This window comes from Cucurbita moschata, unplaced genomic scaffold, assembly GCF_002738365.1.
Source record: "Cucurbita moschata cultivar Rifu unplaced genomic scaffold, Cmos_1.0 Cmo_Scf00029, whole genome shotgun sequence".
Classification (NCBI taxonomy): Eukaryota; Viridiplantae; Streptophyta; class Magnoliopsida; order Cucurbitales; family Cucurbitaceae; genus Cucurbita; species Cucurbita moschata.
In genome coordinates this window covers 2,508,692-2,532,840 of record NW_019268545.1, presented here as the reverse complement: position 1 = coordinate 2,532,840, position 24,149 = coordinate 2,508,692, and the positions used below count along the sequence as shown (strand labels likewise).

Sequence of the window (24,149 nt, the reverse complement as noted above, 5' to 3'; positions counted from 1 at the left end):
AGGTCATTGGGTTGAATTTTATTCCATTTTGTTCATCGAGATGCAATATTTCCTTAGGTTCGTTCTCCTGCCTAAATCTATAGGCATCTTTTCCTAACTTGTTCTAATTTTTGTTTTTAGAGGAAAATTTGAGAAGAATTTCTGTAAGTTAGGCTATTTGCCATAAGTTGAGTGCATTATTTATACAATTTGATAAGGACCTTCCATTATTCCCATTAAAATATTAGGCCACCAACGAGCACGAGTAGCCAATTCGAGAAATTTGATTCTCAAGTTTGTGATTCGTACTCATTTTGTTATCCTATCAGCTACACCATTTTACGAGATCAGCTAAATGAAAAACTTCAATCATTATTGACTTATCATCTATGAGAGCATAAACTCATGTAAGAAGATATTGTCTGCTTTGACCTATTACGTATCGTCGTCAGTCTCACGGTTTTAAAACGCGTCTACTAGGAAGAGGTTTCCACACTCTTCTAAGGAATGCTTTGTTCCCCTCTCTAATCGATGTGAGATCTCACAAAACATTATAATATATTATAAAAGAAGATAATTAATAAAGAAAAATTAAAAGATAATTAATAAATAGAAAACATATCCGCGGAATCATAAGCCCCGTTCTGTTAACAACCATTTAAGTGAATATCTGTGAACTCGGCCAGTTATATCTTCGATCCAACGGGGCTCTAAGGCTCCACACGTGTCTCAGCCCCCCGCACCGTGCAATGCGACGGCCCCAATGGAATCGTAGTTTGCCCGTTACCGGGTCTGCATCTCTGCAGTGAGTGGCCCGGGGACTTTCCTGAGCCCGTTGAACCTTTAAGGAACAACTGGCCCAATCACTTCGTTCCGCGGTTGGTTGTACATCACTTTGGGAACTGCGATTATATAGTAGTGCACATTCGCTAACCTTTCCGATGTGGTACAACCTAAGATAACAATTTAACCCATTTAATCCCTTATTCTTTATATTTGTGTTTATTTTATTTTTAAATTTTAAAAATTATATGATACGTTATTAAATTTTATACTCGGATGATCATAGATATATTTACATAAAATTCTAAATTTCAAATTTTATATTTAGTATTTCCATAAACTTTAAAATTTATTAAATAAGTTAAAAAGACTTATTAAAAATACCATTAATTCATTTGAAAATCGTTAATATTTTATTCCAAAAATATCCTTTAGCTTTAAAAACTCTCCCTTCCACCCCTCAATTTTTCAAAAAAATTTAAAAATACTCTTACAATTAATGATATTTTTTAAAAAATATCCATTAAATCTTGGACGTAGTATTAACACACTTAGCACAGATTATTATTGTTTTTTAATAATTTTTTTTAGAAAAAGTTTAAAATTATTTTTTAAACAAATTATTAATACGACTAATTTGGCCCCTCCATACGAAGGAAATACAGTTTTTTCCACCAACGGTTTTAGCCGAACGCCTTTTTTCTAATTCCAATTCCAATTCCAATTCCTTTGGAATCTGTCGTCCCAAATCAATTTTTTCTCTCCTTTTCGTTGCTTCTCCTCTCCCTGTTTCTTCCCGATCGTCCTCCACCTTCAAACAAGGTAACCATATTTCCATTACATACCATTTCATCATCAAAATTTGTATTGATTCATATAGCATTTGAGCTTTCTTCTGGGTTCTATTGCTTCTGTTTTTTGTTTGGTGGGTTGCGATTCTTCTGATTAATCTCCCCAGTTTCATTGATTTTCTTCAATGTTCATACAAATTGGTATTTGGGTTTTTGTTGGATCAGGAAATCTTATGCGTTGTCGTATTCAATCTGGTTTTTTCTGGCCATTTTTTGTTCTTTCTTGTTCATATAATCGTTGGTTGATTCATGGCCTAATATCGAACGTTTTGAGATTGGGGTTGCCCTTTTTTCTTCTCATTTTGCTTTCAGATCATCTGCATTGTGGCATGATTTGGCACATTGTTCTTCATTCCACTTTTAGAGTGTTACATCTAGAACAACTTTAAGTCAATTTCCTCTCTCTCCAACGAAGAAAAGAAAATCCTCTATGAGCATTCATTCTTCTGTTTTAGGTGTAATGAATATATTGTAGTTTTTCTCCAATACCCACATGAATGAGGAGTCGGTTTAGCTTGTGTTCTTGAAAATCTCTGTTTTCTTATTAGTTTTCCTTGCATTCATCTTAATTTAAGCCCATTTTGGGCTTTTCCATTTCTCTCAATGTTTTAAAACGCGTCTATAGGGAGAGATTTCTACACTCTTATAAGGAAGTTTCGTTCCCCTCCCCAACGACGTGGGATCTCACAACCGCCCCCCTTGGTGGCCTTGCATCCTCACTGGCACATCGCCTGATGTCTGGCCCTGATATCATTTGTAACTGCCCAAACTCACCGCTAGCAGATACTGTTCACTTTGGTTCGTTACGTATCGTTACTAGCCTCAAGGTTTTAAAATGCCTCTACTATGGAGAGGGTCTAGCCCTACTCCGACCAATGTATTGCATTGTTCGGTGACTGGTTCTGATACCATTTGTGCCAGTGAGGACGTTGAGTCTTGAAGGGGTAGATTTGTTAGGAATCACGAACCTCTACAATGGTATGATATTGTCCACTTTGAGCATAAGCTCTCGTGGCTTTGCTTTGGGCTTCTCCAAAAGGCCTCATACCAATGGAGATGTATTCCTTACTTATAAACCCATGATCATTCCCTAAATTAGTCGACGTGGGACTACCTCCTAACAATCCTCAACAAGATTGTGAGATCCCACATCGGTTGGAGAGATGAACAAAACATTCGTTATAAGGGTATAGAAACCTCCCCCTAGTGGACACACTTAAAACTTTGAGGGGAAGTCTGGAAGGAAAAATCTAAACAGGACAATATTTGCTAGCGGTGGACTTGAACTGTTACATTGTCCACTTCATTGCAATAATAGTGATTAGGCTGAGCCATCCATTACTTTTGTTGATTCAAGGTCTTCACCTTTAGAACCATATGCTGTGCAGGTTGATGTGCAAAAGCCCCATGACGTGATATCTCTTGCTCGTGATGCTGCTACTTTTCATGGACTGAACAAGTTGAATTGGCTGCCTTGGCCAGCCAATCCGACTGCCAACCCTTCTACATGGGCTGAACTTATTTAGCTGAATGATGCATCATCCCCTGCATCGCCTTGGAACTTTCTCGTGCGGATTCAATGGAGAAAAGCGAGCTTACAGATTCTCTCAACCAGGACTCCATTCTTTCCCGCTCTCCTCGGTTCATCACATCACAACACGACCCGAAAAGTGCAGGAAAGTTAACGACATGTAAGTATCTATCTCTATTCTTGTCTCTCCCCATGTGGTAATTCTTCCCATTCTTGCCTGATTGCTTGCTATAACCCTGTTTATATATGGCAGCTGAGACGACCGAAACAAACGACATGGAAATTCCATCTTCCAATGAGCTCGAGGATCATTCAACATTGAGAAACACTAACAATGATACAAATCATAGCAGTGATAGTGAGTCTTCCGAAAGTGATGAAGAAAACAAAGTTACTTCTGGGAACAAGAATGATAATTCAGATCGTAATAGTGACAGTGATTCTTCTGAGAGTGATAAGGAACATGATATTGATTTTGCCTCAAGACACCCTGCGGAGAAGGAAGCTGATATAGTTTCTAATGATTTGAAGCAATCTCCATTGATTAGTACTAAGGAGGTGGTCTATGAATCTGCTATGAAGAACACGAATGGCGGTATAGATCATAATGGTGTTAGCAAGTCGTTCGAGAGTGATAAGGAACAAGAAGTCATCAAGATCAACACAAAAATTGAAGAGTGTCCTAAAATAGATGAGGTGGTTTATGTATCTGGTAATAGGAACACGGTTATCGATAGTGTAAGTGAGTCCTCCTTCGAGAGCGATAAGGAACGAGACTCCGATTTTGCTATAGGAAAGTTTTTGGAGAAGGAAGTTGATATAGTTAATGATGATTTGAAGCAGTCTCCATTGATGAACACAGTAGTTGAAGAGTGTTCCAAAACTGATATCACTGCCTATGAATCTGCTATTGAGAACATTAACGATGATATCGACAATGTTAACGAGTCCTCCGAGAGTAATAAGGAACATGACATCGCTATTGGGCAATCTTTGAAGAAGGAAACAGATCTAGTTGAAAATGATTTGTCTCCATTGATTAGCACCATAGTGGATCCCTATGAATCTGATATTAAGAACATTAATGATGATATCGACGTTGTTAGCGAGTCGACCGAGAGTGATCTAGTTACCAATGATCTGAAGCAATCTCTATTGATTAGCACAACAATTGAGAAGTGTCCCATAGATGAGGTTGTCTATGAATATGCTGTTATGAACACTAATAACGATATGGATCATAGAAGCATTAGCAGGTCTCCTGTGAGCGATAAGGAACACATCTTCAACTTTGCTGAACCTGATATTGAACTTGTTAATCAATCATCCTCGAACGGTGAAGGCCACAATTATAGCATTTCATATGACGATTTACAAGAAGAGTTTGCGTCGGGATTCGACGTAATACCGGAGTTTCATCGATCAGTCTCAATGGAATCAGTTGAATCAGTTGATGGAAGCAATGTAAGCGAGATCGAAGGCGAAAGTATTGTGGATAGATTAAAACGACAAGTCGAATACGATAAGAAATGCATTAATGCATTGTATAACGAGTTGGAAGAAGAACGAAGCGCTTCCGAGATTGCGGTAAGTCAAGCCATGGCTATGATTACAAGGTTGCAAGCGGAGAAGGCAACAATGAACATGGATGCTTTTCATTACTTGAGAATGATGGAAGAACAAGCAGAATATGATGTAGAAGCTATAGAGAAAGCAAACGAACTCTTGAACGAAAAGGATCGAGACATCCAAGAGTTAGAAGCCGAGCTCGAATACTATAGGTCGATTTACACGGTCGACACAATAGTCGAGGATGAACATGAAAATAGCGACGATTCAAATGAAGAACACCATGAATATGATGGGAATCATTCCTTTAAATCAAGAATTTTAAAGGCATCAAAAGAAAGCTACAGATCTTTGAATAATTCAAATTTATGTTTAGAATTTGAAGATGAAAAACACTACATTCAGCTATGTTTGAAGAGCTTAGAGGATAAGATCAGCAGAATATTCACTAATGGACAACAAGAAGGGGAAGAGAGCATTGAAGAGAATGGCTCATCCATGCACATAGAACAAAGCAACTGTAATGGAACAGCTACACCAGAAGGAGAGGTGGTTGATGTTGAGAAAAATGGTCATTTTGGCTGTGAAGAAAGCTTTTATGAGGTGAAAGATCCGATAAGTTGTGCAAATAAACTAGAGGAGGTTGACTTCCTTGCTCTTGAACATAAGATTTCAGAGCTTACTGGCAGGTTGGAAGCACTACAAGCTGATCATGATTTTCTTGAACACTCTCTTAATTCTCTTCGATACGGCGAGGAGGGGCTGCAATTTGCTCGGAATATCGTTAATCAGCTACAAGAATTGTGTAAAATCGGCATTCGGCTCGATCGTCGGCCTCGCTCCAAAGTTCATGCAGCATGATATGGTAAGCGTTACTAACAAAGCATGGTATGAGCTCTAAATTTCTCATATGAACATGAATGTCGGTAGATATAATCAGTGATTCTCGTGCTCAATCTAGAATTTGAATCTATAGCCACTAGACGTTGCCTAGCAGAATTGGAGAAATCAAGTAACGGATATAACTTGTTGATTTCAAGGTGTGAGATCCCATATCTATTGGAGAGGAGAACGAAGGATTCCTTATAAAGGTATGGAAACCTCTCCCTAGCAGACGTGTTTGAAAACCGTGTGGCTGACGGCGATATATAATGGGCCAAAATGGATAATATTTGTTAGCTGTGGGCTTGGGATGTTACGAATGATATCATAGACAGATACTGGGTGGTGTGCCAACGAGGACGTTGGTCCCCAAAAGGGGGTGGATTGTGAGATCCCGCATCGGGTGAGAGAGGAGAACGAAACATTCCTTATAAGGGTGTGGAAACCTCTCCCTAGTAAACGCGTTTTAAAACCGTTAGCCTGATGGCGATACGTAATGGATAGTATTTGCTACTTGTGGGCTTGGGCTGTTACAAATGGTATCAGAGACAGACATCGGGTGGTGTGCCAGCGAGGACGTTAGTCCCCCAGGGAGGGGTGGATGGTGAGATCCGCATCAGTTGGAGAGGAGAATGAAACATTCCTTATAAGGGTGTGGAAACCTCTCCCTAGCAGATGTTCGGGCTAAAACGGACAATAACTGCTAGCGGTGGGCTTGAGCTGTTAGAAATTATATCAAAGCTAGACACTGGGTGGTGTGCCAGCGAGGGACGCTAGACCACCAAAGGGGGTGAATTGCGAGATCCCACATCGGTTGGAGAGGAGAACGGAGCATTCCTTATAACAGTATGGAAACCTCTCCCTAAAAGACACATTTTAAAATCGTGAGGCTGACGACGACGCGTAATAGGCCAAAGTGGACGATATCTTACAAATGGTATCAGAGTCAGTCACCCAGTAGTGTGCATGCGAGGATGTTGGTCCTCCAAAAGGGGTGGATTGTGAGATCTCACATCAGTTGGAGAGAAGAACGAAACATTTCTTATAAGAGTGTAGAAACTTCTCCTTAGCAGACACATTTTAAAACCATGAGGCCGAGAGCATGATCGTGTGCTGTTGTTCCTTAACCATTTCTTGGTCTTGCTTATGCAGATATGCACAACTTTAAGTGGAAGAAGGTATCTTAAAATGGGAATCAGCCGTCAGTTTGAACCATGGTTCATTCCTTTTTGTTGGGCTGCAAGGAATAAGCTTGAGCATGGCCATAGCAGAGAAGGTTCAGATTAGAGGAAAAATCATCAAATCAACCATGGAAGCTGAGTCTTCCACCTTTTTAGCTTTTCATTTTTGTGAAGGTCAGTGAGAGTTTTACATGACAAGGAGCTCATGATTCTTGTACCTCTATATATATATACACACACACATCCATTGCCCTTTCTAAAACCAAATAAATTATTCTTCATGTCACGTGTCAATGTCTCGTAAGTCGGTTGAAAACGAGGGAAATGATCAGCAACGGTCGTCTTGAAATTTTTTAAAAGATTTGTCTGCTTTTCATGATTAAGTCATGAATACGGTAACAACTTTATTGAAGTAAGAAAAACTTTATTGAAGTAAGAAAAGGGTTGTTACAATACATGTGCATCCATCACCATTTTTTTGATAGTTTTTTCTACCCAATCGATGGTATACCAACAATTACACCATTTATATTAACAAGCAATCGAACTCGACTGCAACAAAATTCCATCGTTATACCACTTTTACTTCCAAATAAGAAAATCTGAACAATATCTACGTTGGGATTTTCTTTTTGGATGATTTTCTCTGCAATCCTTGCTTCTATTCCAACAAGTTCGGGCCACCTATTCTTTCCTGAAAAACCAAATCAACTAAACAAATCAATGATCGTAAAATCAACTTGATTTTCAAAACTTAATTGAAACTATTCTAAAAATCGTATAGTTTCATCACAAAACAAATCTCGAGGATAGAAGTACTAAAACGAGAAATGGTGAGAAACCCACCCGGACAAAAATCACCCATTTTTGGATGAAGTTGATGGATGGGTATGTATTTGTTGAAGGGTAGTGTTTGGATAATGCAAATAGCAAAGGAGTTGGTATGTCCATTTATAGGAAATAAGTTGATGGGAAAAGTTAGATATGTATGAATATTTATAGGGAATAATCTTATGTTGGACCGTATAATAAGCTTTTAAATATATTTATGAACTTTGAACACGTTGAAGAAATTTTAATGCACTTAGAAAATGAGGTTGTTAAGTCTTCGATCCAATCTATTTGATAGTTCTATAGCATTGAATAATGACCCACAAAAAGTTAAAATGAAACTTAATTAATAAGAAAAGAATGTTTATGCATGCTAAACATTTGTAATGGTTCATACCCTGGATTTGGAATTCGAATTTGGTCATGTTACCTACTTTTCGCTTCTATGAGTGAATTCTATCCTCATGAACCAACTCAAGTTCTTTTAGAATGTTTTGTGGTTACTCATATGCATCCTAGGAAAATTTTCTAGAGGTTACTTAACAGAGAATTTCTACCAGCAAGACGGGTTGACTATGGAGTTCCTATAATTAGGTCATGAAAAAGGAAGGTGCACATCCTTGGTATAGTTGGTAACTTTCATTTCTTTTTTAATCTTTCTTAGTCATTTTATCCTCAAGATCACTCTCATTCAGATGTAGTCTATGTTCATTCATTTACCCTCCCTTTACTCGGGTGTCACATGTTCCATAGCCTTTATCGCGAAGTTGTCATCCTTACATGGATCTCTTACTTTTGCTTGAAAAATAAGAGTAGCACGTGGCTTGAGTATTTTAAAAAATGTAAACACATGTGATATGATGGACCTATCCTTTTAAAAACAACACGACATAGCCTTAGGCAAGTTTCCAATTTTGGTAGGTTGGATTTGTAGTACTTCCCTACACACCCACAAATGCGTACATGGACTCACCAATCAAGCTCGCATACCCCCTTGGCCTGGCTCGAGCTAACACTCACTAAAGGGCTGCTAGACATCATGGAGAGAAAGGGCCCACATAACATCATGGTGAACATAAACTTCGTAATATACACGTCTGTACTGATCATAACGAAGAAGTATTACGATGCATATGACACATGAAATACATGAAGTTCCCCTTACTTAAAATCATGGCCTTGACCATATCTTTTCGAGTCATGGCTATGGAAATATTTCTATATAAGATTTTTTTTTTCTTTTAACAAATTATATAGAAATATTTCAATCCAATATTCACATCCAAGAATATGGATATTTTTAGTAAAACAAATTTTTTTTATGTGTATAGATTTAAAGTTTTTTTATTCGACCTATTTTAAATTTTGTGTGAAATTTTCTTCATATATGAAATTGTAATATAGGTAACCGTAACGCTTCTAACTTTCTTATCTAGATCAGAGACGTCATTACATGCATGTCTGTATTAATATTATTAAATAATTAATAAAACCTTTCGAATTAAGTCATAGATTTAGATGTTCAACTTAAAAATAAGAAATAAAAATAATATCCATGCAAAACAAAGACATTTAACATAAACTTCAGCGTGAAAATGAAACCAATCGAGGAAAACAATGCAAACTGTTGTCCTCACTTAGTAAGTGAGCATAACATTCCTAACCATGATGCATGTAGCAGTCACGGCCTATGCGTCATCATACATCATATAATTCTTAAACCAACTAATAATAGAGCCATTTAGTTATTTGGCCTTGGCCGAAGTCCCTCGATATTGTAAAACTTGTCCAAAACCGTTAAACAACTAAGCATACAAACATATATGGGCAAACTCTAATTTTAAATGCAATGATTTATTGATATTAGTTTAATGTGTATTGATATAATTGATATTATTTTATACCTCTAATAAGGATAGTGTATAAGGTCTAGTTTTAGAGAACCCACTAAATAGCCTCGTAACTTGGGGAGAAGGGGTGCCTTCTCACAAAAGAGGTTGTAATAACCAGACCCAAACGGCTGTTTACCAAAAATACAGGTCTCCCCAAGGTCGTGAGCTTCTAACTTCTTACAAAAAGAACAAAACTAAAAAATAATAATATTTGTTATCGAAAAAAGGTTATCCTGATTTGACATCGATATAGGGTGTTAGTGTTGTTGCATGATATTTTGGTGTTGTTTACATTGAACGATGATATTCAAACATTAAATGGATACTATTCCGGACGTACAAATTTTTCTAAGCTTTTTAAACCATTTTGAATGTGTTTTTCTCGTTCTCAATTAATTTTGAGATGATAATCTATTAAATACTCATATAGTTGAGATTAAGTTAGAGAAACCCATCTTAATTTATTTTATTACAAATGTGGTGTTACATATAGTCAAAAAGTGCTTAGCCAATTCGAGGGATCGAATTCACCCTTCCACAATAGTCAACAAAGACTCGGACTCGTTTGAACATAAAATTGGCCGATGCGGCCTCTTCACCTCGTGGCATTAGAATTACATACAGAGAAGGGTTGTCTTGTTGAATTATCTTCACTGCTTTCTCCCCATCCATCCCCACCAACTCTGGCCAACGCCACTTTTCTTCATTCAACATAACTTCACCATGTAAACTATACTTATTAGATACATAAAATGATATCAATACATATTGAACTAATATCAATACATCATTGCATTAAAAATTACTACCTGACATTGTTTTTGTTGTTGCGAGTTTGCAGAGCCTAGTTGTTTAACTTAACGAAATAAGTATATATAGGCAATCTTGGAATAATTCAACCTAATATTTTATTATTTTATTGTTAAGAGAACACATTTTAATTTTAAATTTCAACTGAAAGAATAAAATAAAATAAAATTTAAATTTCGGAACGTATTCGAGACTTATTGTAAAGTTATAATATTGTTATCTATATAAAATTTTCGAATATGATATAGGTATAATAAAAATTTTAAGAAGAGAATGAATTATTTATTCCCAAAAATGTTATATTTTTGTTTGATTTTATTACGAATTAAAAATAAAGCATTACAGACCATACCTTTTTAGAAACGTGTTCGATAAGTCTCTTAGAATATTTTTCTAGATATGAACTTCTTATTACTTTAATATTTAATATATTTAATATATTAAAATATAAAAAGCTTCCTCCCCAAGATATTTCTACCACAAATATTTAAATATTTAATATATTAAAATATAATATTTTAATATATACGTGAATCTCATTTAAATTTTAAATATATAATAAATAATGTACATGGATTATTTTAATATTTAATATATTTAATACATTAAATATTAATTTCCTAACTCCTTTATTTCTAATTCAATCTCTACGTTACAATAGAGTTACTTTATGGCTAATTTTTTTGTTGGCCGATTACAGCAAGTTTTCTGATTTAACTCGAGGGCAGGGTCGGTATTACGAAAATGGCCATTCTAGTAAGTCATGTTCTTCAATTCCTTTTCGTCAATTGTGTTAATTTTCGTAGTAATTATTTAAATCCGTGTTTAAGGAATTTTTCATACTGAATTAGAAATTAGGACTTAAACATTTAATTCTTCCCACTTATCTGCCCAAATTTAATAATAGTTCTTCTAGTTGGTGCTAGGAAAATACGATTATCATAAAAGATTACATATCAAGTTATCTATACGAATATTTTAATTTTGTTGTTGTGAGAGTTCTTTCAATTTTAATGATAGAAAAATAAACATCAAAATTAGCAATTTTTTATAGGAATTTACGAGGTAAAAGCATGTGATATGTGAACTCTCTCAATAAACGAGGTTCAAAAATTGTATTAGATAGATTAGTAATACAGAGATGTGCCTTAAATGCATGTGATAGGTAATGTGGGAGACTGTTTAGAAAATCTCCGGACTATCCTTTGGCTATGAACTTGTTCTCAGAGATAAGTCTGCATAATTCATAATAGATCACTCCCACATGATTATAACTCAGAATTGTTATAGAGTCGTCAATTAATTTTTAATAGTGATTTATCTCGTATGACAAGATTTGAATATATCATGGAGTTAGGCTATTCGGGAGGTCCTCACACACACACATACATACTTTGAACCGATAACCGGTAAAAATAAAGAGTATAGCTAAAACATATGAACAATAGTGAATCCAATCATTTTGATAAGCGTAGAAGTGCAAGGTCATTTGACATCGATTTCAAGGGTGCTTAGAGGTGCTAAACAATGTGAATCCAATCATTAATATAAGCTTTGAGAAGTTCGGTCACGTGAATACAACAATTGACATAAGCTCTTAAGAGCTAAATGACGAGTAATCAGTGGTTAAAAACTCTATTATGAATTCAGGAGTTACGTGAATTAGAAGTAATACTTTTTTAGTATTAATAACCTTCGAGAGCTACCCGAGTCTTAACCACAATATAATTATGATTGACAGGTGATCTTAGAGAGAAAATATAGGTTAACACTATTGGGAAACACGAGTTAGATATATAGTATATAGTTTCTAAGTATTGTTGGAGTCGATTTGTAAGCCTACAAGAAAGATAATGAGTATTTTATGCTCATTCGTTCTACCTTTTCATTTTAAATAATATTTGAGGCTACTTGATTGGTGATTTGATCGGAATATAGTTCAAACTATATAGTATAACAAAAAAAATGCATAAAATTATAATAAGCATACAAAATTCAAAACTTTAGGTTAATCCTAGACTAAACAAATCTAGATTTAATAATTTGACTATAACGGCCCAGTCGATATTGTCCTCTTTGAGTTTTCTATTTTAGGCTTTTCCTCAAGGTTTTTAAAACGTGTCTGTTAGGGAGAGGTTTCCACACCCTTATAAACAGTGTTTCATTCTTCTCCCCAACCGATGTGGGATCTTACAATCCACCCCCGTTCAAGGCCTAGCGTCCTTGCTAGCACTTGTACCTTTCTCCAATCAACGTGTCCTTCGTGGCCTAGTGTTCTTACTGGCACACCCCCTCGTGTCTACCCCCTTCGGGGAACAGCCTCCTCGCTGGCACATCGCTCAATATCGGGCTCTGATATCATTTGTAATAGCTCAAGCCCACTACTAGCAGATATTGTCCTCTTGTAGCTTTCCCTTTTAGCTTCCCCTCAAGGTTTTTAAGATGCATGTGCTAGGGAGAGGTTTCCACACTCTTATAAAGGAAGTTTCATTCTCTTCCCCAACCGACATGTGATCTTACATCGACGAAACACCCGAACATTCCTTTAATTGTTTTTCGTTGCCATTCAATTCTAATAGAGAACGAATGAATTACTTTTCCGAATAATCGAGGATAGAAGTACTAAAACGAGAAATGGTGAGAAACCCACCCGGACAAAAATCACCCATTTTTGAATGAAGTTGATGGATGGGTATGTATTTGTTGAAGGGTAGTGTTTGGATAATGCAAATATCACAGGAGTTTGTATGTCCATTTATAGGAAATAAGTTGATGGGAAAAGTTGATAGGTATGAATATTTATAGGGAATAATCTTATGTTGGAACTTATAATAACCTTTTAAATATATTTAAGAACTTTGAACACGTTACAATATTTAAAATTCGTAAGGTGAAGGAATGAAATTTTAATACACTTAGAAAATGAGGTTGTTAAGCCTTCAATCCAATCTATTTGATAGTTCTATATCGTTGAATCATGACCCACAAAAAGTTAAAAGTGAAACTTAATTAATAAGAAAAGAATGTTTATGCATGCTAAATATTTATATCTCTTTCTTATCTTAAATTAACTTTTGTTCGAGTACGAATAATTTGTTGTTCCTTTGTTTTGAAGCACTATTCTCTCCTTAAAATTTATTTAATATTCTATTAAGTTCGATAATGTCATAATCGTCAATCAAGACATTATCTATTTGTCTCATAATGCAGTCTTCATCGTACGAGGGATTGTATGTGTCTCTGCCAACTATTATATTTACTTGTGTGAACCATTATTCTTATTAAACAAGTTTACGATTAAGAGACACTTGTAGATCTCCTCATCGTTTCTATGCACAATGATCTTATAGCATCATAAAACTTATGCATATAAGGCATGATCTTACCATACCAACTAAAAAAAATTGCAAAACCTTTGTCAATTGAAACAAATTCATTATTAAAGGTTAATTTTAAGCTCGAATAGTAATCAAAAGGGAGTGACCTTACATCATAGTCAGTTACTAAAAGAACTATCGAACACTCAACAATTGATATAAGTTCACTAATAAAGATTAGGTGAAAAATCCTTAACCATTCCCACGTACCACCATAAATCATATATATTATCGGTAGTCCATGGTAAATTGCTCAAGTTCATAATTTGCCTAATACCACATGGTATTTGGTAAATCATTCAAATCGGGCATACACATGCTTTAATCATCCATCATACTTTCAAGAGTTTATCACTTTAAGGACCCAAGCCTGCTACTTGCTATGCTCTGACTTGCTCAGCCTCGGCCGGATTCGTCTGCCGACCTAAACCACTCGCGAGACCAGACTCAATACAACATGACTTATCTGGGCCAGCCACATGTTATGTAGAGGCCACAGGTATGCTTCCATGAAGCGCACTTGAGACGTGTCACGATCTTACTTGTCCAAGATGTGTTACCTATGGTCGCATGTTAGATGTCCTGGTTGTGCTTGTTAAGGATGTGTTGTTCATGGCTGCATGTCTGTTCCAAACCCGTTTTTACTTGCTTTTATTTTAGATAGACCTATACTAGTTCTTGTTGTGTCAATACGGGGTATATGAACAATGATCAAAATCATGTCTATACGCACTAGGGCTAAAATGTCCCAAAATATATTATAGGGGATGTGACTAGTTGTTAATTCTTCATACCCGGATTATATGCTATCAAAGCTGCCATTATTATTGTTTGCTCGATTTTAGCTTATAACAACATCTTATAATTAAATTTTATTTTGTATTGAATTTTAGTCGTGGTGTTTTCGTTTCGATTTAAGTTGTATCATATTTTAAACTTTTATTTTGATTTTTGTTTTAGTCATAGTCCGAGTTTCGAAACCTAAAAAGTTAGGTCATGACAGATTCCCACTTCCGTCACCTGTATCGCGAGTTTCACCGATTTATTTCCAAATTCTAATTATTTTTTTTATTATTTTCTATTTTATTTGGATTTTCATAACTTTGTTTAAGTGACTCTCAATCAACATGGTTCCTTCACAAAGTTACATAGTTCTAATCCATCTTATAAATATTTTTTCTATTAAGTTAAATCAATAACAAGAAACATTCAGTCTAAAATATAAAACTTACAAATCTTTCAATTTCTTGATGATCGTCGGAACTCCACTTTTAGATTCGATTCAACTTGAGATTTCTCCGGGGAACTTGTGTGAAATTCCTTTAAGAACAACAATCCAAAAATTCAGAACTTAATATCAAGAAATCTTCTTGGATCGGAAAGAAAACCAAAATTAAGTATCCAAAATCCATACCTTATGTTCTTCCTCGATCCTTCATGGATTTGAATGATTCAAAAGCCTAAAACGATTCTCCCAAGACCATGTGAAGGAGCTCTATCATGAACTCACCTTTTTTTAGCTTTTTTTTTTCCTTCTTTATTACTATTCTATTTAGAAATAATCCAGATCCCTACAATACGCGAAAATTGAAGTGCTATTATAGAGAATTCTCAAATACCATTGGAGAAACACAAAAGCGAAGGAAATTGATTATTAAAATGGTAGAATTCAAGAGATATGAATACTTCTACCTTATTGGCTTACAATAACACTTAAAAGAAAACCAATACATATCAATACATCAACATTTTTGGATAGTTTTCTTTTCTAACCAATAGTTGGAATTTCAACAATTATTCCCTTTATATTAACTAACCTTCTAACTCGATCGCACCTAAGATCTTCAGTCATTGCACTCCCGGCTAAGATAGTCTCAACACATTCTACATTGGAATTGTGTTTCCTGATGATATACTCTGCAATCGTTGATTCAATCCCAACAAGTTCTGGCCATCTATTCTTTCATGATAAACCAAACCAAATAATCAAATCAAGGATCATACAAGTAACTTAATTTTCAAAATCAAATCGAAACTATACGACTTCGTGAAGTCTAGTAAGGGAAACATACCGGGAGGACAAAAATCAGCCAATTTTGGATGAGTTGATGGATGGGTTTTTGGATCTCTATGTATTGGTTGAAGGGTAGTGTTTGGATAATGCAAATATCAAAGGGTTGTGTATGAACATTTGTAGGGAATAATCTTATGGGTGGCTACCCAAATTGGCAAGGAACTAAGGTCAGGGCGCCCCAAATTTGGACCTTATAATAAACTTAATATATAATTAGGTCTAAAGTTTTGACCACGTTATGTTATTGCAAAAATCAGACATGTGGGCATGAGGTGTTAACACGCGTCTTTTATGGAAAAGTTTTCACATCCTTACAATCCACTTCCTTCGAAACTTAGCGTCCTCGCTTGGACTCGTTCCTCTCTCTAATCGATGTGGGATCTCACAATCCACCTCAGGCTTAGCACACTTACTGGCACTCGTTCTTCTCTCCAATTGATGTGGGATCTCATAATCCACCCCCATTCGAGATCCAGCGTTCTCACTAGCACACCGCCCGGTATCCACCCCTCTTCGTGTCTCAGCATCCTGCTAGCACACCGCTTGGTGTCTAGCTCTAATATCATTTGTAATGGTCCAAGTCCACCGCTATTAGATATGGTTCTTTTTGGGCTTTCCCTTGAACGAATTACCCTCAAAGTTTTCAAGATGCTTATGTTAGGGAGAAGGGAGAAGTTTTCACACCCTTATAAAAAAATGTTTCGTTCTTCTCTCCAACCGACATAAGATCTCGCATGTTACATTTGGGTCAGTACTTTTGTAATTCTGTATACACATTTAATGTTGCAAAACTATTGGATATATTTCGAAAAATTTCTCACAAAAATGATTTTGAAAAATAAAAATATATCATTCTCTAATAAAATTATGAATTTTATTAGAATCTTAATGGATAACTCATATTTAAAAAATACTATTTGATCAAACATTTATATTTTTAACTATTAAATAGGAGGCTTTTTATTTTCTATGTTATCCTATTTCTATATCAAACGTGCTTTTCTAGGACTCCATTTTCAAACATTTCACATTCATTTAATTACTAATACAAGTTGCCAATATAATATTCAATTTTATTGATTAATTAAAAGTCTCCAAGATCCAAATTAGATAATGAATATCAATATGAATGATTTGAATATAAAATATGATTGGCTTCTAAATATTTATCTCTTTCTTATCTCAACTTTTCTTCACAAGTCAATAATTTGTTATGAGATTTTGTCTTCACCACTACCCACTCCTTAAAACTCATTTAATATTCTATTAGGTCTCGTAATATCGTTATCGTCAAAGGAGGAATCGACTATCGAACGTGTGAACTACTGCTCACAGTTTTATAGATTATTTCTCTTATTTAAATAAACTTCACGATTAAGACGTTGTAGATCTTGTAATTATCCCTACACATAATATCCTTAAGACACCATGAGACTTTTGCTTATCATGACACGATTTTATCCATACCAACTCATAACTATTACAAATTCGGAATTTAATCAATAAAAAAAATCGCTATTAAATGTTAACTCTGGATTCTCTAACAATCCCATTTATATAGTCATGAAAGTAATATTATACAAATATAAGTTCACAACTAATTAAAATTTGGAACTTAATTTCCATATATATATTGAAAAATTAACTTCCAAATAGTTAAAAAATATTTTTAAGAGTGGTTTGAGAATAAATAATATAACCGTCCAAGTCTATCTCTAGTAGATTTATCTATTTTAGTCGGTTACGTATTGCTGATAGTCTCACAGTTTTAGAGCGCATCTACTAGGGAGAGATTTTCACATCTTTATAAGACCCTTCTCCACCCGAAGTAGAATCTCACAATCCACCCCCTTAGAACCCAGCGTTCTTGCTAGCACACCACCCGATTTTTTACTCTAATATTATTTGTAATAGCTCAAGTCCACTCGTAATAGATATTGTCCACTCCAACTTGTTATGTATCACCATTAACCTCACAATTTTAAATCACGTTTACCGTAAACTTTTGTCAATTATTTTTATGCGGAGGAAGATGTAAATTTTCTATAAATTTTTTTATTTTTTTATATTTCTATTTAACAAATATAAACCATCCTAATAAATCTAATAATTCTTGAGAAGTCTAATAATTCTTGAGAAGGAAGATTCACCATAATCTCTAAAGAAAAAAAAAACATAAATTTCTCAAATACATTTTGAAATGCAAATGCGAAGGGAATTGATTATTGAAATGGTAGAATTCAATAGATATGAATACTTCTACCCTTATTGGCTTACAACAACACTTTAGAAAACCATTGTCAATACATCAACATTTTTGGATGGTTTTTTCTAACCAATCATTGGAACTTCAACAATTATTCCCTTTATATTAACAAACATCCTAACCCGATCGCACCTAATATCTTTAGTCACTCCACTTCCAGCTAAGATAGTATCAACACGTTCCACACTGAAGTTGTCTTTCCTGATAATATACTCTGCAATCGTCGATTCAATTCCAACAAGTTCTGGCCACATATTCTTTCCTGATAAGCCAAACCAAATAATCAAATCAATGATCATACAATCAACTTAATTTTCAAAACCAAATCGAAACTAGACGAGCTCAAATTTAAGTATGAAAACTAGAAAGGAAACATACCAGAAGGACAAAGATCAGCCATTTTTGGACGAAGTTGATGAATGGGTTCTTGGATCTCTATGTATTTGTTGAAGGGTAGTGTTTGGATAATGCAAATATCAAAGGGTTATGTATGAATATTTATAGGGAATAATCTGATGGGTGGCTACCCAAATTGGCAAGGAACTAAAGTCGGGCCGCCACAAATTTGGACCGTATACAATTAGGTCTAAAGTTTGACCACGTTATGTTATTGCATAAGACATGTGGGAGAGAAGGAGGATGCAAAGATGAGTTCATCTCTTAAGACGATAAGAATGATTTTTCAATGCAATTGAAAAATGAGGCTGCCAACCCTTTGAATGATTCAATAATGAGGAAAAAAAGGTGCAAACTCTTCGATAATGGTGAAAAAGAAGATATATTAGAAAAGTTAAAGTTCTATTAAGGAGCGTTATCAAATACAGAATACTGGGTGAAACACAAATGCAAAGAGAATTCAAGATGAGTTAATACTTCTGCCTTTATTGGGTTCCTAGCATATACTTGTGTCGACACTACACTTTAGTCAATTTATCATCTAGGCCACCTTCATGTGTCAAAACTGCACGGACACTTCTCTAGTCTTGTTGCAGTTTTGTTCTCTATGTCACTCCCTTCCAGCCTAATGCTCTCTTCTTGTGCAGATGTTGGTCTCAATAACTCTTGTGAAGCCATCCGCTTTAGGCACGAGGTGATGACTCAGTAATATATGTGTGCTCACTTCTCGAAGTACTTCTACAAGGTAAGCAACCCATTTTCTCGTGCTTTCCCTGCTTAATTCAATTGCTCTCTCATAGCGATGTCGTCCACCCATATGGACTTGCAATTTGGAACTTGGCTAACACGTCTTATCTCACACTGACTTCTTTGGTTGCAACTATTGACACTATTTCTCTGATGCGAATAACTCTTTTGTAGGCCGGTACCTAGTACACCTTTTGATTATCTGTTTCCCAATTTGAAACCACAAGCTTTTGGCAAATGAGCTTGGTTTGGGCTCTTGACGAGTAAGGGTCCTCTTCAAGGAGTTTGGCTTCAACCCTCGTTTTTTTTTTTTTTTTTATTGTAATTGAATTTTATATTGTAATTGAATTTTATATTGTATTTAATTTTATTGTTCTTTGTCATTATTTAGATTTAAATTATATGAGATTTTCTTCTTTGATTCCCACCCCATCACTGGTGTCACAAGTTTCACCCATTTATTTCCAAATTCTTATAGTTTTTTACTCTTTTTCATTTTCTTTGAATTTTCATAATTTTCTACTAAGTAACTCGAATAAACTTAGTTCTTTCATGAAAGTTGAGGAATCAACTTGGTTTTTTCGCCAAAGATGTGTAATCAACTTAGTAAGAAATATTCAAATTTTAAGTGGGTCAAACTCAACTTTGTGGCTCCATTCAACTTTGAGATTGCTTCATGGAACTTATGTGAAATTCCTCTCCGAACAACAAACCAAAAATTCAACCTAGTTTCAAGAAATCTTTTTGGATCTTAGGAAAAACCAAAATTAAGAACCCAAAATTTATATATTATGTTCTTCCTCCATTTTTGGCATATTTGAGTGATTCAAAAGTCTATAATTCCAAGACAATAAAAACCTCCAACAAAATTTTAACTCCTAACCACCTTTTGGAACAAATTTGAGTTTCTCTCCGCTTCTCTATCAAAACCATAAACTCTTCATTTTTAATGGCAAGGGAGTAAAAATGAACCTTTGGTCTCTTGGTTACCTCTTTACTTCAAATTTTTCTTGAGTTTCTGAAATTTTTGTCAATATTTTTTTTTCTACCTCAATATTCGATATCTAAGACACAATAAAATTTTGGAAATTCGAACTTAAAAGAAATATATGATATTTAATTTCTTTGTGGGGCTCGAGTGTTATAGAGAAAAGGCGGGAGTGAGAGTTAGAGAGAGAGAGAAAAAGAAAAAGAGAGTTTGTGGGAGAGAAAAAAAAAAAAAAGGACGAACTTGAAGTGCCATTAAAGAGAACTCTCAAATACCATGGAGAAACACAAAAGAAAGGGAATTGATCATTGAAATGGTAGAATTCAAGAGATATGAATACTTCTACCCTTATTGCTTACAATAACACTTAAAAGAAAACCAATACATATCAATACATCAATATTTTTTTTTATAGTTTTTTTCTACCCAATGGTTGGAATTTGAACGATTATTCCCTTTATATTAACAAATATCCTAACCCGATCGCACCTAAGATCTTCAGTCACTGCACTTCCAGCTAAGATAGTCTCGACACGTTCCACATTGGAATTGTCTTTCTTGATGATATGCTCTGCAATCGTTGATTTAATCCCAACAAGTTCTGGCCACCTATTCTTTCCTGTTAATACCAAATTAAATAATGAAATCAACTATCATACAAGCAACTTAATTTTTAAAATCAAATCGAAACATTACGACATCGTGCAGTCTAGTAAGGTAAACATACCAGGAGGACAAAAATCAGCCATTTTTGGAAGAAGTTGATGGAGGGATTCTTGGATATCTATGTATTGGTTGAAGGGTAGTGTTTGGATAATGCAAATATCAAAGGGTTATGTATGAATATTTATAGGGAATGATCTGATGGATGGATTCCCAAGTTGGGAAGGAACTAAGGGCAGGCCGCCCCAACTTTTGGACCATATAATAAACTTAATATATAATTAGCTCTAAAGTTTGACCACGTTATCTTATTGCTAAAGACATGTGGGAGAGGAGGAGGATGCGATAAGAATGAATTTTTAAGTGAGGCTGCCATGCCTTAGTTGTATTTGGCATTTAATGCAATTTGTACTTGTGGAGGAAAAATTTATTCAAGTTGTGCCGAAGTACTTAATCATTTTATAACGTTGAATTATTGTTTATCTAACGCGATAAGACTATCAATTATCTGATGGAAGGATGACTACTCGCACAATTCATACACTTGATCGAGATGAAGAACATAAAGAATAAAAGAGAGAAAATGTAAAGAGAAATATACTTGGTACCATCGAGATGGTAAACTCCACCGCAGCTATGAGCTTATTTGGTCAATCAAATTATATTTTATTTGTAAAAGAGGTGGCTTTTATTCTCTAAGTTTATCTCTAACCTTTTTTTTAGTTTTAAATGAAGGTTGCCAATATAATATTCCATTTCATAAAAGAGCCTCCAAGATCCAAACTTGCTATAAATATCACTACCCAATTATCAAACCATCTCATTCAACTTTGAGCAAAAGTAAAAGGGATTGAAGAAGATGGATGAAGAAATCACTCTTCCATCAGGTTTGTAGAACTCCTTCTCACTCGAGCGTTTCATTAACTCTTTTCCGTCCCTCTTTTCTCACACGATTCAATTACTTAGGTAAATCCTCGTGGCCGGAACTCGTATTCATCGAATCTTCCATTGCAGTACATCTTATAAAGAAAGATAATCCTGATGTAAAGACAATCGTGCTATTAGCTGGAACTGGAGGGACTAAAGATTTTAGACACGATCGAGTTCGAGTTTTTGTTAATATCAACGATAAAGTCGTTGAAGTTCCTCAAGTTGGTTGAAATAATTTAAATATCTATGTTTGAAACAATTAAAACGGTGATTAAATAAGGTAGAATATGTCATAATATTTGAATTATATGTATGGTTTATTTGAATGTTTGTGTGGCATTTAAATATTTGTATGCTCATGGAAGCAACTGTTCTTTAATGGCTTCAAGCTTTAATTTTAACGTGAATAATTCCAATTCATCTAGTACTCTATTACCAAAGGTAATGTTATCCTCGTCATTAAAAATAAATTATTTATTAGACTTTATTGTGTTATTATCAGTCAAAGAAGGAGCGATCTTTGTGCCTGCTACTACTGTATATTTTTGTTTGGATACTTGTCCTTTAAATACGCTCATGATTAAGAAATAGTTGGAGATATCTTAATTGTCCTCACACACACCATTCTTATGATACCATAAAACTTATGCATATCAAGGGCACGACTCTATCCATACTAACTCATAATGATAAAAAAAAACAAATACAGACTCTTATCAATCGAGACGAGTTCATTATTAAAGATGAATTGACAATCTTTTAATAGTTCCCATATTGTATAGCTTTGATGTCGAAAGTTTAAACCTCTACTTCAATCGAGTGAATTCATCTTTATTCGACCCTAAAAAAATAATGAGAAAAAAAGGTGCAAACTCTTCGATAATCGTGAAGATCAAGGGGATATAATTAAAAAACTGAAGTGCCATTTGAATTGACCATTGAAGTGGTAGAATTCAAGATATGTTAATCCTTCTACTTTTATTGGGTTACAATAATACTTTAGAAAACTAAAGTGAATACACAACAATGATCAACTCGATTTATCGGATCTGCCCTTCTCTCGGATTCAGTCTGAGACTCACCTAATAAACCATGACAAAACTAGTAACGTCATCTTTGAGTCCGAGACTCACCTAATAAACCATGACAAAACTAATAACGTCATCTTTTTGCTTGAGCTAGGGGAGAGCACCCCGAACATGGCCACTTTGACCTCAACTATCGTATTCTCTAAACTGCACAAATATTTATATCGTGACATTTCCTAGTTATGTTCATATCAGTTTACATTAACAAGGTGGGTTGTGTATTCCTACATTTCCTCATCATGACCCTAACTCTTTTCATAAACAAGGTCTTAAAATGTATAACACATCCCCATTTGCCACTACACTTCAACTAATTTCTTATCTAGACTACCTTCATGTGGCAAACACTTCAACTAATTTCTTATCTAGACTACCTTCACGTGGCAAACACTACACTGACACTTCTCTAGTCTTAGTACAGTTTCATTCTATATGTCACTCATGTCCAGCCGGTTGCTCTATTCTCAAGCGGATGCTAGTCTCGACAACTCTTATGAAGTCATCCACTTTATGCATGAGATGATGGCTCATATAATACATGTGTGTTCACTACCTGAAGCACTTCTACAAGGTAAGTAACCCATTTCTCGAGCTTTCCCTACTCAATTCAATTGCTCTCTCACAACGACGTCCACTCATATGGACTTGCAATTTGACACGAATGCCTTAAGGAAATGATCTTCCTACTCTGCCAAATTAAATCCATGTGATGGAGGCTGATTGAGAGTTTCCTTGGAGAGGGAACTTAAGGGTTTGAGGAATTTTTTCCTTGATTGTTACAGCATCCATAGATCCTCGACTGGATAGAGTTTTGCTGATGCCAAATAATGACACGTCAACCCTTATCCACTGGCATCACTTTTTAAGTTAATAATTTATAGGGTATGCAAATCGCTATTTTAACTTCAAACGTTTTCTTCTAAAATTTGTCTAAATTATTTCATAAAATATATAATTTTTTTCATTCTAAACATCATTCAATTTGTGCTTTTAACTCATAAATAAATTATTAGAATACATATTACTAATATGTGAGATTCTGACAAAAAAAAATCTTTATAAAAGGTAGAAACTTCTCCTTAGCTGAAGCTTTTTAAAAACTTGAGGAGGAAGCTCGAAAAGAAATGCCTAAAGAGAACAATATTTGCTAGCGATGAGCTTGGGCTGTTACGAATGATGTCAGAGCTAGACACTGGGCGATATGCCAACAAGAAGTGGAAGGTGGTGGGCACGAGATGGTGTGCACTGGGCGATGTGCCAACGAGGAGGTTCAGTCCCGAAAGGGGTGGACATGAGGCAGTGTGCTAACAA

The 24,149-nt window shown here is 35.0% G+C and overlaps 2 protein-coding genes and 1 long non-coding RNA gene across 10 annotated transcripts; 2 read left to right on the top strand and 1 right to left on the bottom strand.

Moving 5' to 3' along the window:
- Positions 1-1,432: 1,432 nt before the first annotated feature.
- On the top strand, positions 1,433-7,100 carry LOC111463858 (myosin-binding protein 1-like). Of its 4 annotated transcripts, none has more exons than XR_002713940.1 (5): positions 1,433-1,584; positions 3,002-3,304; positions 3,398-3,957; positions 4,264-5,998; positions 6,216-6,274. XR_002713940.1 is itself a non-coding variant. In XM_023107794.1 (4 exons), exons 2-3 carry the CDS (start codon positions 3,193-3,195, stop codon positions 5,572-5,574), a joined length of 2,289 nt encoding a protein of 762 aa, XP_022963562.1. In that variant the 5' UTR covers positions 1,433-1,584; positions 3,002-3,192; the 3' UTR covers positions 5,575-5,578; positions 6,748-7,100. The 4 variants fall into 4 exon arrangements, 1 of the variants encoding a protein (XP_022963562.1); XR_002713939.1 differs by having other exon boundaries at positions 3,398-5,578; positions 5,675-5,998; XR_002713938.1 differs by having other exon boundaries at positions 3,398-5,998.
- A 109-nt stretch (positions 7,101-7,209) lies between these two features.
- Positions 7,210-21,029, bottom strand: LOC111463862 (inhibitor of trypsin and hageman factor-like). 5 transcript variants are annotated; one of them, XR_002713944.1, is made up of 3 exons: positions 18,405-18,574; positions 18,279-18,288; positions 15,573-15,641 (listed from the first exon to the last, which is right to left on the bottom strand). XR_002713944.1 is itself a non-coding variant. In XM_023107799.1 (2 exons), the coding sequence occupies exons 1-2, from the start codon at positions 20,904-20,906 to the stop codon at positions 7,268-7,270; spliced, it is 225 nt and encodes a 74-aa protein (XP_022963567.1). In that variant the 5' UTR covers positions 20,907-21,017; the 3' UTR covers positions 7,210-7,267. The 5 variants fall into 5 exon arrangements, 1 of the variants encoding a protein (XP_022963567.1); XR_002713942.1 differs by lacking the exons at positions 15,573-15,641; positions 18,279-18,288; positions 18,405-18,574 and adding exons at positions 7,210-7,470; positions 7,623-7,707; XM_023107799.1 differs by lacking the exons at positions 15,573-15,641; positions 18,279-18,288; positions 18,405-18,574 and adding exons at positions 7,210-7,470; positions 20,885-21,017.
- A 599-nt stretch (positions 21,030-21,628) lies between these two features.
- On the top strand, positions 21,629-22,190 carry LOC111463864. Its single transcript, XR_002713946.1, has 2 exons — positions 21,629-21,707; positions 21,787-22,190. It is a non-coding gene; the product is annotated as an uncharacterized LOC111463864 (long non-coding RNA).
- The last annotated feature ends 1,959 nt before the right edge of the window (positions 22,191-24,149 follow it).